Consider the following 15,112-nt stretch of genomic DNA (forward strand, 5'->3'; position numbering starts at 1 on the left):
CAAGCATCTTCGCCCTTCCTCATGGGAGTAAAGTTACTGAATAGGACTTGAATACTTAAACAGGCCCTTCTAGGCACTTGTTTACTACCAGAAACACGAGTTTCAAATATAGATAAGCAAATTCCGTGTGGCAAGAATATTTAAAAGAGTGTAACGAAGGCAAGTATATATAGGTAAGTATAGGCTTAGTACATTTAACTCCACATATATGTACCTTGTCAATATATATAGATATATGTCCAGGGTACATAAATGTGGAGTTAAGAATAGTACATTTTCCTTAGCAAAATAAACGTCTCCTTATGATATTCTGGTTATCGATATTGTGGCAAAAATATTTTAGCATGTTGATATTTCTGTACTCAATAATCTGACATAAAATTCGGCAACTTTCTTGCTCTCCCCAACTTCTTCCACAAGCTCATCCTGCCTGGAATAGGTGCTAGTTCAGTGCAGTGCTTGCCTTAACTATAGCACCTCTACAGAGTACTAGGGCTAGAGCAATACATTGTGCATGCTACTCAGTTATACAGAGCCGGCCTTAGAAATGTGCATTGAGTATACACAAAACTGAGGTGCCCTAGGTGGCAATCCAAATAGGAACTGCGACTGCAAATAATAGAAAATCAGCTAACGGAGATATAACGCTTGGCTAGGACTCTCCTTGGAACAGGGTGTGTGAATCGCAGACCAGCTGAAACCAGAGCACTGGTATCTTTTGGGCATGCGTGATACATATTAGCAGCACCCTAGCCCCGTCAACTGATGCTCGCCGCATGACAGCATCCTCAACATGATAGCTCATGAATCAAGAGACTTGAATGCTTCTCCTGAGCTCTGTACTATCTCAACATAGCTGGATCATGAGCATGCAAGCTGGCCTGTCATATATATTCAGCTGAGCTGAGAGGTGAATATGTCAGGGGTCGTATTACGTTTGCGCCCAGTTTGTGCACCCTCGGTGGAGTTTGGTATTAAAGACAGGGCTGCAGACGCTTGTGCATCCCCTTCCGTAATACCGAAAGCCCTGGTGCACATAAAGCGTCCGCGCTATCATCAGAGGACGTTCCCTCATTTGCATACAGGCGTGGCCCCATGCAAATGAGGGAATAGCTTTGACTCTGCACCTGCGCCTTATTACTGACGTGGGCACAAAGGCAAAGAAGCTTTTAGGAGGCGCACTGCCAGTGGGCCACATAAAAGGTGGTTCACTGTCAGTGTGCTCCCTGTTAGAAATGGGGGTCTCTAGTTGGCAAGGGTTTGCACCTTTATCTAAGTAGGGACCCTACTTCCAAGTCAGGGTAAGGGGATACACCTCTAAAATAACCCCACTCACCCCCTTGGTAGCTTGGCACGAGCAGACAGGCTTATCTCAGAGGCAGTGTGTAAAGCATTTGTGCACACATACAGTAATACAATATAAACACTACAAATGGACACCACACCAGTTTAGAAACATATGTAATCTTTATCTAAACCAAAGAAGACCAAAACAAAAAAAATCCACAATACAGTAATCAAAATGTAATCTTCAGAAGGTAAAAACAGTTGTGTTCATTGCAAACTATAGATGCAACACTTTCAACACAAAGTACCTTAGATGCGTCACAATCACACACAAAAGCCTCAGGGGAGGTGATGCTTCGGTTCCTTATGTGCAGGGAAGGGGATAAGTCAGTTCCTTACTCCATGGGAGGTGATGCGTCGGTTCCTTACTGCCACGCAGGGGAGGTGATGTGTCGGTTTCTTACTGCGGCCCCAGTGTCCTTGTAGATTTGGCACCCCTGTGCAATGCTTGGGGATCGGGGATGCCTTGGTTCTCGATGCAGTGGTGGAAACGCCACTGCTTTGGTTTCTCCAGCCATGGTCCCACGATGTGTTGATTCTTGCAGCTGCACAGCAGGGCCTGTGTACCAAACTGCGCACATACACTGCAGTGGCAGGTCTGCGAACCTTTTGCAAGGCTGCTTGTGTGGGTGGCACAAGCAGTGCTGCAGGCCCACTAGCACCATTTGACTTACAGGCCCTGGGCACACACAGTGCACTGTACTTGGGACTTAGTTGTAAGTCAAACAAGCAAATCCTGTAAACATCAATTCCACAGTCTCTTAATGATTATTTCTTTGACAAGATCACCACTATCAAATCAAACATTTTACCACCCTCTTCCCAATTTCACCCTTTTTCTCCTCCCCCTCTGACCTCTTCTCTCACCCTTTTCCCCCCCATCTCAAAAGAATCCTTTCTGACGGGATTCGAATTGCAGCAATTTCTCCAGTCGCAGGCAGACGCTGAGTCGGTTTATTCGGCGAAGCATTGGAAACAGTTGCGGATGTGTCACGCTTCTTGTAGTTGCGTCTCTTTACCAGCTCCCAACAGCAGGAACAACCTCCTGGAACAACACCTTCGACAAAGCTCCCATGACCGCCGAAGGCACGTCCGATGCACGCACCACCCATACCCTGGCTTGCATCCTTCTCAATGTGCGCTCCCTGCACCGACATGCCGTAGAGATCTGGGACCTGATTGACACCCTCTCATCCGATGTCACATTCTTCACGGAAACCTGGACTAACGCCACCTCCGGCCCCGACATCGCGACTGCATCCCCGACGGCTACAAGATCCAGAGAAAAGACTGACTACACCGCCCAGGAGGTGGACTCGCCATTCCACACAAGACCCCCCTCCGACTCTCCACATCCAGCCTGAGCGACCCCCCACTCCAACACAGACCACCTCCACTTCCAGATCCAGACTAGCCCCAGGACCACGCTACGCGACCCCCTCATCTACCGACTGCCTGGACCCTGCACTCACCATGCAACCACCATCGCCGAACCCTATGACATCACCTCTACGGACTACATTCTACTCGGAGACCTGAATTTCCACCCCAACAACGGCAACGACCACGACCACTCTCCATGACAACCTTGACAACCTTGTAATGAAGCAGCTCGTCAACACGTCCACCCACAGAGCGGGCCACACCCTCGACCCCATCTTCGCAGGAGGGACTAACATCCGCTTCAGTCACACTACCCAACCCCCTGGATCGACCACTACTGCGTCCATTTCACGTTCAACACCACCAGGAAGGAATGAAGAATGTGGCAGCCTGGATGAAGCTATTGTTATAAGGATTAGGGGTGCACTCCTATTTTTGTATATATAGTTAAACCCAGCCTGGATGAAGGGCAGCTGCCTGAAGCTAAACTCAGAGAAAACGGAGAAAACGGAGATCCTCATCCTCTGTCCTCTCACCAACGCCTGGGACAACACCTGGTGGCCACATGCCCTTGGGAGCCCACCCACCCCTACAGACCACGCTCGGAACCTCAGCATCATCCTGGACTCCTCCCTCTCCATGAACCATCAGATCAACGCTGTGGCCTCCACCAGTTTCAACTGCCTCTGCATCCGCCGCAAGATCTTCAAATGGATCTCCCCGACTGGAGAAGAACTGTCACCCACGCACTCATAACCAGCAGACTGGACTACGGAAACTCCCTCTACACCGGAATCAACAAAACTCTTCTACGCAAACTACAAACCTTCCAGAAAGTCACTGCCAGACTCATCCTCGGGACTCCGTTCCATGAGCACATGACCCAACACATACGAAGCCTCCACTGGCTCCCCGTCGAAAAGAGGGTCACCTTCAAACTCCTCACCCACGCTTACAAATCCCTCAACAACATCAGACCTAATTACCTCAATGGGAGACTGTCCTTCCACATACCCAAGAGGAACCTCCGCTCCACCGACCTCGCCCTGGCAGAGGTTCCCCGCATCCGCAGAAAGAGAACCGGCAGGAGAGCTTTCTCTTACATTGCAGCAAAAACCTGGAACAAGCTCCCCTTGAACATCAGACGCTCCCCACATGCACACGTTCAGGAAGGACCTCAAGACCTGTTTCTTCAACTGACCCGGAGCCGCTCCCCCCACCCCAGCGCCTTGAGACCCTCACGGGTGAGTAGCGCGCTATATAAACCCCTGATTTATTGATTGATTATACGTATCATAGCTGGCAGCAAATGCACGTGCTAGCTCTTTGGCCCTACTCGAGTTTAAAGAGTTCCATGGCACTTGCCAGTCATGTGGTTTTGTTTCTTAATACTTTCTAATCTTCAAAAGTGCGTCCTTTACACTAAAAGGCCAAAAGCAATGGGTGGGACTCATAACTAAAGTTGGCAGATAACTAACCCATATTCAGGGTTGCGAGGCATGCTGGAAATATCCACGGGCAGAGAACAGCTATACAACATGCACAATGTTCCATACTCCGGAGGGTGTTTCTGCTTCTTTCTAGCTGTCAATCATTGCATGACAGCTCCATCATTACCAAGATGCAACTGTCTTACTTCAAAACTATTATGTGATTATCACTTTTGTGTTAGTGTGCGGTTTTGTCATGGCCGGACTTGGGAAACAAAAGCAACTATGGCAAAAATGCTCAAACCAGCCTTCGTCTCCTCGTGCTATCCTCTTTTTTTCATCCATGCATATTCTTTCTCCTCTCTCTTCTTCATCTCTTATCGCTTTCTGTCTATCTTCTCCCTCCCTTTCACTCTCTCTTGAAGCCTCAAGCCTGCTACAAGGGAACTGGGGAAAGGGACAGAGGCTCTGGAAGCGGCCCTGGACTTTCAAAACTGGCCTCCATTAGCCCCAGCCCACCAGGGAAATACCCGGAGGATTAAAAGGCCTGTCCAGCCTGTCCAGCCTGTCCAGCCTGTCCGGCCCGGTGTTATGTGTTATATTCCCGCTAGGTAAATAGAACTCCTGTTGCATCTCATTCATATTCTGTTTATATTGATGTTAAAATGTAGGTCCATCTTGCAGTGAATATTCGGTAACAAGTATAGCTGGATTGTTTTCAGAAATCCCCCCTCTTTACCTTGGTTCTCCTTCATCTTCATGCAGCTCATCTTCCTCTTCCTCACTTCCACTGTACTCGTAGCCTGTTTCATCTATTGTAAAATCAAGGCAGAACATTTTAATGTAAAGTAAACGCATTGCATAGCTATAGCACAGATTAGAAGTGACCGCGCAAAAATAATTTTAAATGAAAACCATGAAACTGATTCACTTATTTTCTTTCACTTTTTTTAAGCAGGACATGTGTCAAGGCACCTGAACACTGCTCCACTCAACAAATACTTTAACTTTTTTTTAAATACAATTAGTACAAAATAAATTAGTAAGAAGAAAGCATAACATATTTAGATGTACTATAAAAAGGTTTGAACTGATTTCACAAGGACATTCCACATCAATTTGTGTGCTATGGTAAGTTAGGCCCATTTTTCACACTCAGCGCATAGGCTGGCAGTAAATTGTGCTCATGGTTTTTGCACTGGCCATTTTGTGCAGGTCCCACCTGTGCAACGAATGGGAATACTGAGCACTTTATTCAGGCCCTAAGATATTTTAATTCATTCCTGGAGAATGGTGAGGTGACTGAAGTCTCCAAATTGTACTGGGAAGAGATTTAATGTAGTGAATGAATGTGGGCAAAGGTTGTACAAAATTGAATAATTACTCTTAGGAACCTTTATTCAAACAGTGGTACGATTACATCTTGGTCCCCCTTCCCAGGCAAGCATATGTTGAAAGAATCTGTCGCCTTGGTGTCTGAATTGAATGATCTATCTTATCTTAGTAAGAAACCATCCATCAGCTTCTCAATCCCCACTCTGGGCCAGGACACTGTTTTTCCTTATTTATCACAGTTACCAGACCCAGGCTTGCGAAATGAAATACTGAGGGCTAGTGTGGGATGTCATCCAATTCATTTATCCTGCCTAGGGTCCAGGATAATAGTCATCTCTACAGCCCCTGCCCTCTGAAAGTTAAATGAACTATACTGCGTATATTAATGGACCGTATTTTTTATCTTGCAAATCGAATTTCATTTTTAAGACCACTGTTTTTTAAACATGATCTTCTCCATTGGTGGAAAGCTGTGGAGCTGTTAACAGAAATGCGTTATTTAGATGTGGCTGTTGGAACTGCGCGATTTTTACAGTCTGGTAAACAGAATTTTAATGAAGAACTGTAGTGGGTAGGGTGTGTTGGGTAATTAGGATGGGGTGTTTTTAATGATTTTAATTGTCAATAGTGTTTTAGAATGTTTTATGGACAATTGTCCAAATAAACTTGCTGTCTTACCTACCAACCTACCTGGGAACTTCGAAAGTTTCAAGTATCATTTCTCCTTTTATTCCCCACTGCACTAAACAAATGTTGGATCAGGAAATGGTATTTCTTCGGCTGGTTTCTGTGACATATTTTAACAGGGCACCTGAAATGAAGTAGATGGTTTGCTGCTCCCAACATTTAGGGAGCTCTAGACATGGGTCGGATAGAACATGGCTGGCTTGGTAAGCTAGAAGAGCAATGTTAAAAAGAGACCTGTTTTTATAAAAAGCTGGAGAGAGTCCATATCCTCTGAAATATTTCCGAACTGGCAAGAGCTTTCAGACTCAGGTCCTATGCTGGCTCCCCCATGCTTCCAGTCAACAGGTCTGTGTCTGCCCTGTGTTGATGCTGTGTGCAGAGTGTGCGCTCACCTCACTCTCTTCCCCGCCCGCCGCTTTATGCCGTGAATCTGCTTGATTGGTATGCTGCTGCCTGACTAGAATAGCCCTTTGTTCCTGTTTAGTTATTCGTGTATTATTTCAGCTCGTCCTTGCTGATTGCCTGAGGTTTATTTTTATGTTTGTTTAATTACTTATTAATTGTGTTTAATTTTTACTCTGTGCTGTTTCCTTCCTGCTGTACTGCAAACTTGTCTGCCTCGCCACCCACTTTCTGCCACCCAACGACCTGCCTCCCTCCCAGGACCTACTTAATAGAGGCCACAGCACCAAAGCCAAGTCCATCTGTACCTGTCCGTGCTTGGATCGCGCCAAGCGCTAGGAACCCTGGCAGTCACACCAACAGATACTCCGCAGCGGGACTTCGAGACCTGGACCCCAGAAACCACCACAATGAATGCTGCATCACATCTCCTCAAGCAACGGTAGGACTATTCGCCTGCTGCAGCTGTCTCTTCACCTGCAATTCAGGACCTGCCACCTTCATGGAAACCCACACCAGTCCCACTTTGCTGACCTCTACCACCCTGAAACCCCTCTAGTGACTCCTGCTCAATGCCCAAACTCTCCACAAACACGCCACTGAAGTCTGAGATACCATAACCACTCTTGTCTACTGTGTGATCCTCATCACAGAGACCTGGCTCCACCCACAAAATCATCACCGCAATACCCTACAACTTTAAGATGATACACCAGGACCGCACCAACGAACACAGCATCGCCATCACCAACAAAGAAACAATCTGCTGCACCACCACTGATGATAACACCACACTGATCATGGAACACCTCAGCTTCCAACTCCACACCAACGACAGAACAACCATCAGAGTCACCCTCACCTACAAACACCCAGGACCACGCACCAGCTTCTGCGACATTGTCACTGACTTCATCGCCCCACTAGCCATCGAGACCAAGCACTACATCTTCCTCGCAAACCTCAAATTGTACCTGGATGACCCCACAGACACAAACTCTGCCAACCTCCTAGAATGCTCAGGCAACCTTGGCCTCACCCAGCTGGTCACCAAGCCCATACACAGCACAGGACACACTCTTGACCCAATCTTCACAGCCAGTGGCAGAGTCAAATACAGCCATGTCACAGAACTCACCTGGACCGACCACACCATCACCCACTTCACCATTGTAGGATCACCTTGCACAACCACCAGGCCCCCCAATGCGTCCTTCCACCGCTGAAACAAAGGGACACATACCTATGGCCAGATGACATCAACACCAACCAGCCTGACCCCACAACCAACCTGGTATAGGTAATGCAGAACCTGGAACAGGCAGTGCAGAACTTCACCAGCTGGATGACCAATGACACTGACTTGTTGCCCCCATCAAACCAGCCAAGACCTACAGATTCAGCAACCAAGCCAGCTGGTACACATCAGAACTCAGGGCAATGAAATGCAACTGCAAACAACTGGAGAGATGACACACCAGCAGAGACACCATAGACCACGCCACCTTCAAATCAGCCCTCAACAATTACCACCAATGCCTCATAGATGCAAAAAAAAGATGTTGTAACAAACCGCCTAGAAGCAAGTGCCAACCACACTAAGGACCTCTTCAGCATCATCAAAGAGTTCTCCTGCTACCGAGAACATGACCTCCCCTTCACAGGAACTCTGCAATGCTCTGCGCCATTTCCACAACAAGGTATCTGCCATCTACAGGAACTGTGAGTTCCAACCCACCGACCTCCACAGCCTCCTCACTCCAACGGATGCCACCCCCGACCAGCCACTTAGCGCATGGGATAGCCTCAATACACAGAACACCACAGGCATTATGAACTCCATCCACTCAGGAGAACCCATGGACCCCTGCCCCCACTGTCTCTTCAACCTCGGAGGCAAGGATACCAGCCACCATCTCAGCACCATCCTCAACGCATCTATCTTCACAGCCACCTTTCCTGATGAATCAAAACACTCAGAAGTCATACCCCTCTTTAAGAAACCCTCCATTGACTCCAGCGAACTCCAGAACTACCACCCCATCTCGCTGCTCCCTTTTCCCATCAAAGTCCTCGAGAAGGCCATCAAGCAGCAGTTCACGAACACCTGGAGAGAAACAACCTTCTCAACGCCTCTCAATCTGGTTAATTCGCCAACCACAACACCGATATTGACCTGATCACTGCCACTGTTGACATCCGCACCCTCCTTGACAGGAAAGAAACGGCGGCCCTGATCCTCCTCAACCTCTCTGCAGTATCTGACACCATATCTCACCACACACTCATGGAGAGACTGCACAACATCAGGATCCAGGGAGACGCCCTCAGATGGATCACAGCGTTCCACATGGGGCGAACTTAGAAAATCCGCCTACCTCCCTTCGCCTCAGAACCCAAGAGCACCATCTGTGGCGTCTCTCAAGGTTCATTCTTCAGCCCCACCCTTGTCAACACCTACATGACACCTTTAGCCAAAATTGTCAGACCCCAAAATCTCAACATGATATCCTACACCGACAACACCCAGTTCATCCTTTCACTCTCAGCAGACCCTGCCACCATGACGATTAACTTCCAGATCTGCATGAAGAATTATGCCGACTGGATGAAGACCAACTGTCTGAAGCTCAACAGTGACAATGCCTCTCCTTGGATCCACTCACACATTAACTCACACATTAACAGACCACGCCCGCTACCTCAGCATCATCCTGGACAGCAAACTCACAATGAAATCACAGATCAACGCAGTCTCCTCTGCCTGCCTCCACACTCTCTGCCTGCTCTTAAGAATCTTTAAATGGCTGCCCATCGGCGCAAGGAAACCGCCACTCAAGCCCTAGTCACCAGCCAGCTGGACTACAGAAGCGCACTGTATGCAGGACACCAAAGAACCCACAAGAAGACTCCAGACGATACAGTACTCAGCAGCCAGACTCATTCTCAATCTGCCCAAACTGACCCGCATCACCCCACACTTCAGGAACCTCCACTGAAGATGCTGAAACGAAATATTGATACACGCCTATGAAGCCCTCCAGGACCTAGGACCAGCATACATAAACCACCGCCTGAACTTCCACCAACCATCCAGAGATTTTCACTCTGCCTCCCTTGCACAGACACAGTGCATCCACCGAGGCCACAGTGGACTCCATTTCTTCTCCTACCTTGTTTCCAAGTCCTGGAACGGCCTTCCCCTCCACCTCCGGACATCACCATTGCTGGAGTAATTCAGAAAGACACTCGTGTCCTGGCTTTTCGACTGAGCCCTGCAATCTATTATCTAGCACCTGGATACCCTCACGTGTGATTAGCAGCACTGTACAAATACTGATTGATTGATTGACTACTAAAATGGCGAGTTAAGGAGTTGTGACTAACATGTTATGACTAACATGTTCTATGGCAATCCAATCATAAGTCTGAATTCTGGCAAGGTCAATTCTGTTCATGCGTCTTCCCGGGTTGGTAATCCTTGGCTGGTAATAGCTTTTTTAATTCACAGTTCTACATGGCAACAATGTGGTAGGTAACAAGCTGTATTTAAAAAACATACATTTCGGGATGCATCATGCAGCCCAGCTCACAAAAGAATCATAAGGATGTTTAAAACATCAGGCTAAACTGTGCACTTAAAGGTTTGAATAGTTTGGGAAATGTTCAGACATGAACCATCTTGAGATAATGTGCTAACACTGACATCAGCTGTGTGTGCAGGCTTTAGTGCACAGGACTAGACAGATGACTGGCGCCTTCAAAAAAAGGTCATCAACAAAGATGATTGCGCGCCTCAAAAAGATTTGTTGTTACATGGCACAACTTTTATCATGGTCATGTGTATTCTCCTGGCGTGTAGATAATGGGAATGAGGATGCAGGAGAAATGCTTATGGAGAGTGGGCATCTGAGATTCAAGACATTGCAACTGAGGCTAATCTGTCCATGTTGATGAGTGCTGTAAAGATTGTTGGTAGTAGGGTAAGAAGAGGAAATAGTAAGCGGGGAAAGCGATTTGCTGGGGTAGGAAGGAAACTGGCTGAAATAAACATATGTCTGGTGAGAAAATGAGGAATAACATGATCCATGGGTGGGAAACAATTTAATGATTTGTGTACAGAAGAAAGTAGCTTGCCCTTTCTCAGCTCACTTTTTAAGGAATACATGCACTCACACATAAATTATCCATGTAGTAACAAAGTCATTCATCCATCTTTGATTCAGTCTTACATTCACCCACACAACTACACTCACAGACTCACCAACCATTGAAGTACTTCTGTGTATAACGTAGGCAAAGCTAGTGTCTTCTTTTTTTTGTTGCAGATTTATATAGCGCAAACTCGACCCACAGGTATTGGGGCGCTTTACATCAGGACCGGACTGGGAACCACAACCGGCCCTAGCAAAGTGCTCGGCCGGCTCCCTCGGGTGCGGCCGCGCTCTGTGCCAGGGCCGGTTTTCGGCCGATTTTGTTACTGGGCCGATTTTGCAGCTATGCTGCAAGAACGACCCTGTAACAAAAACGGCCCCCAGGGGCCCAAAACCGGCCCACACCTGTGCGGCGCAACAGGGGATTGCCCGGTGTCCGCTACGGCCTGCTTTACATGAGCACCGGTTGCGTTACATAAGGGCACAGTCATTTTATTTTTGGTAGGCACGGGGAGATTAAGTGATTTGCCCAGAATCACAGGTTGTGGACACGACCCCGAGGCTCGAACCCTGGTTTCCCAACTCAAAAGTCGGCAATCTAAACGTCAGACCACATCCTCTCCCCTTTGCCATTGCTTGTTTGCACATAGGTACCGCCTCATGTCAGATAAAATAAGGAATAGGACAAAGATGATGTAGCTCTTCCCATATTAGGGGATAATTTTACAGAGCACTATTTATTTTTGCCTATAATCATTTGTAAGTACTGCGAACCTGAAAACAACTGTCATTCTCTATAAAACAACATTGGTCAGAGCAAAGTATATAGGGGCCGATTTATGTGGGACTTGCGCCCCTTTTACGCCGCCGTTGCGTCACTTTTGTGACGCAGCGGTGGCGTAAACCCTGCCCCACGTTGCGCCCCATTTACATCGTGACGCATCTATGGAGATGCGTCACGGTGTAAAGCCCTGCGCCACGTGAAACCTGCATCAGGTTTCACATGGGCGTTTCAACACAGGGGGGGGCGTTCCGTCGCAGGAACACCCCTGAAAAGTGACTCAGTGAAATCTATAAGATTTCACTGAGTCACTTTCCCAACGCTGATGCGTCAAAACCCTGCGCCTGCTTGAAGCAGGCGTAAGGCTTGACGCACCATGTTAGGGATAGGGTAGGTTGGAACAGTGCTGGAGTTGCGTCGCGCTTGCGATGCAACTTCAGCACTGCGCCAACCTTACGCCGGCAGATGCGTCACGTATCTGCTTGTCCTTGCGCCACGATGCACCGCATTGTAAATGCGGCGCATCTGCGGTGGCGCAAGGGCAAACTTGCATGACGCATCTTCCCTGGCGCATCCATGCTGATTTGCAGGGATGCGCCAGGGAACATAAATCTGCCCCATAATCCTTTAAAAAGCGAGTGCTTCTAGTGTGTGTGTGTGTGTGTGTGTGTGCGCGCGTTTACGTGTGTCTGTGTCTGTCTCAGAGGAGAATGAAAGCCTTTAAATCTTGGTAAAATGCAATTTATTGGTAAGCATTTGTTTTTAGACAACCACATTACTTACGTTTTTACATGGTTAGTACTTCGACAGAAAACCCCACATTTTGCAATTTGCTTCCAGTGTTTGTTTGTCAGATGCCTTTTCTTTACAGGGATGTGAATGCATCTTCCCCAAGATAAAAACATCGCAGTCAACATGCCAGAGAATTCAATGCATGGTAATTTCAATGAACGCGGATCTTTCAGGGGCACTATGAATATAAATATGACTTTTTTTCCAAAATAACCTTGCTGATTATTTGTAATTATTATAATTAACGTCTTCTCAAGTTAGACACGTCGAACCCTTTAATTTGTCATTCTCTTTGCTTCTATTCCCAGTCCTTTCATTGCACAAATTACCATTTCGAGTTGTAGCGGGCTTCAGGAAGGCATTTCTTTATATGTCACATGGGGTTTATTTGTAAAGTCATTGGAAAACAACTTCTGCTGAGCTACAAAAGGTGAAAAGCTGGCATGAATGCAAAATAATGAATGCAGCTCCAAGCCAGATTTGTCCGTTTAGGTTGAATATCGGGACAACGCATGCGGTTACTTCGAATGCCTTAACAACACGGTCGTAACTGCGACTGCGTCTTTACCATGCATTCCTTAACCACGCATGCCTTTAAAATGAATTTCAGTGTAAAGGCATGATTAGTATACTCGACCGCAGACCTGAAAACTACCCTGCCCCGGCCCTAAAAACACCCCAGCACCCTGCCCTAAAACCGGCCTCAGTCCTAAAAACTACCCCAACCCCCCATTCTGAGCCCTAAAACACGGCCCCAGCCCTAAAAACGACCCCAACCCCTGCCCTAAAAACACCCCAGCACCCTGCCCTAAAACTGGCCTCAGTCCTAAAAACTACCCTGACCCCACCATCCTGAGCCCTAAAACCCAGCCAAACAACCCTAAAAACTACCCCTACCCCATCCCTAAAAACTGTCCCGACCACTCACCCTGAGCCCTAAAACCAGGTCCTGTAACATACCCTGCCCCCCCCCCAACCGTGAGCCCTAAATCCCAACCCCAAGCCGCTGTTGCTTCCATTGTCGTCCGCAGGAAGTCTCCATCACCTCCCACCCCCTGCCCACTCGCTGCAGTGCTAGACCGCTGACTGCCTTTTTCACGCATATGCCTTTGCAACTCAAATCGTTGTAAAGGAATGTGTGTGGTAAAGGCATATGCATGGAAAAGGCAAACACAGTAACGCTGCGTTGAAATGGCATGCATGGTTGACACCACGTTCTCAATATCGTTTCCCGTCCAGAAACAAAAGGGCAGATTTATGAGCCCCTTGCGCCACTTTTGCGTCACTTTTCCCATGTTAAAAGTGACGCAAAAGTGGCGCAAGGGGCTCATAAATCTGCCCTAAAATATCTGATATACCTCAAGGTAAATGTAAACCCATATGGAGAAGAAAAGGTTATGAGAAATTCCACTTTTGTGTGAATAATAATTTGGAACAACTTTCTATAACTAGGGACCAAATGTCATGCACCGCGCCATCGAATGAGAAATATTTCATTTGTGACTCGCTTTTGCATTGCCCGACAAGTGCAAATTATTACTTTCATTTAGTGCAAATATTGCTATCGTATTGATGGGTCATTGAAAATGTCATTTTGTACCTATTCATGAGTGTAAATACTTGTTAAATTTGCAGAATCATGAGTGCAAAATTTAATTTTTAGTAAGTACATGTATTGTTTTTGTATTGTATTGGCTTTGCCTGTTCTGCACTATGTGAATTTCTATCCACACAGCCCATCCCTGCTACACTTCCAAAAGGAGCTGACAAACCCTTACTCCAAGCAACACTTGGAAGCTGTATAGTCTCCTGCTTACTGGACCTATATGAGGAGTGCCCCCCTCCCTGTCTTTGTCCCTCTCACCTCTCTCTGTATTTCATGAAGAAGGCACAAGATGAGGTATCTAAAATTTAAAAACCTAATTTAGGGACTGATGAAATAATTTTTTGTCACAATGCTTTAAACCATAGCTATGTATGTTTTTTCAAGTTAACACAAATATTTTAGATTCAACAGGGTACCTACATTGTATCCCGTTTGCATACATGCCCTCGTATATTTTAAATGATCATATTCCATTTTTCAGGTGTAAGCATTGTAAATGCAGGTCGACCTCCTCTTATTGTCCATACAATAATGAAGAACCACATGGGCGTGGTAAGAAGGGGACGGTTTGTAAACTCAAATAATAATATGGTAAATTAAAGTTTTCTAAAAACTCTCATCGCAAGTGGTGGCATATTTGTGGTTTAAGGTAGTGAGACACAAGGGGATTTTACTCATGGTGTAGGCTGGTGGTGGAGATTTTGTGTTATGTTCAGGAACTTAATTAAGTAAAAGCACAGCATGTAGGCAGGAGACATCCACCTTAAGTTTGAACCAATGCACTAGTAAATTAGAAAATTTAAATGAAATAAAAGCAGAGCTATTATTGTCTACATGAAGATGGAACAGTGACATGTGTAACTATCCTATTATTTTATTTATTGTGCACACAAAACCGAGAAAGAGTGATATAATAATATAGGTGTGAAATGGGGAAGCCCACCATTTCCAGGATATAGTGTAAGCAGAACAAAACCTATATATAGCACCAAGTCCAGTTTCTTAAGTAAATAGATGTAATGCCCTCCCTTGATTTTGCTAGCATCCCAAAGGCCTACGGCACTGCGTGTATGGGAATGATGGCCACTTCTTGAAACCTTTTGCAAATCTATGTGTAGGGAAGCAGGTTCTGAGCAGTAAAAAAAACACTTTTTTATTTCTAGACTTTAGCTGTCTGTGTCTCCCTAATGGAGGC

At 46.5% G+C, this 15,112-nt stretch overlaps 1 protein-coding gene across 1 annotated transcript in view; it reads right to left on the reverse strand.

Moving 5' to 3' along the window:
- NRK (Nik related kinase) overlaps positions 1 to 15,112 on the reverse strand; it is a 1,057,838-nt gene that overhangs the window by 454,726 nt on the left and 588,000 nt on the right. The window contains exon 11 of the mRNA XM_085608036.1: positions 4,900 to 4,972. Within this exon, the coding sequence (XP_085464162.1) occupies positions 4,900 to 4,972 (73 nt within the window). The remainder of the gene's footprint in view (positions 1 to 4,899; positions 4,973 to 15,112) is intronic.

This window comes from Triturus cristatus, chromosome 5_2, assembly GCF_964204655.1.
Source record: "Triturus cristatus chromosome 5_2, aTriCri1.1, whole genome shotgun sequence".
In the NCBI taxonomy this organism is placed as follows: Eukaryota; Metazoa; Chordata; class Amphibia; order Caudata; family Salamandridae; genus Triturus; species Triturus cristatus.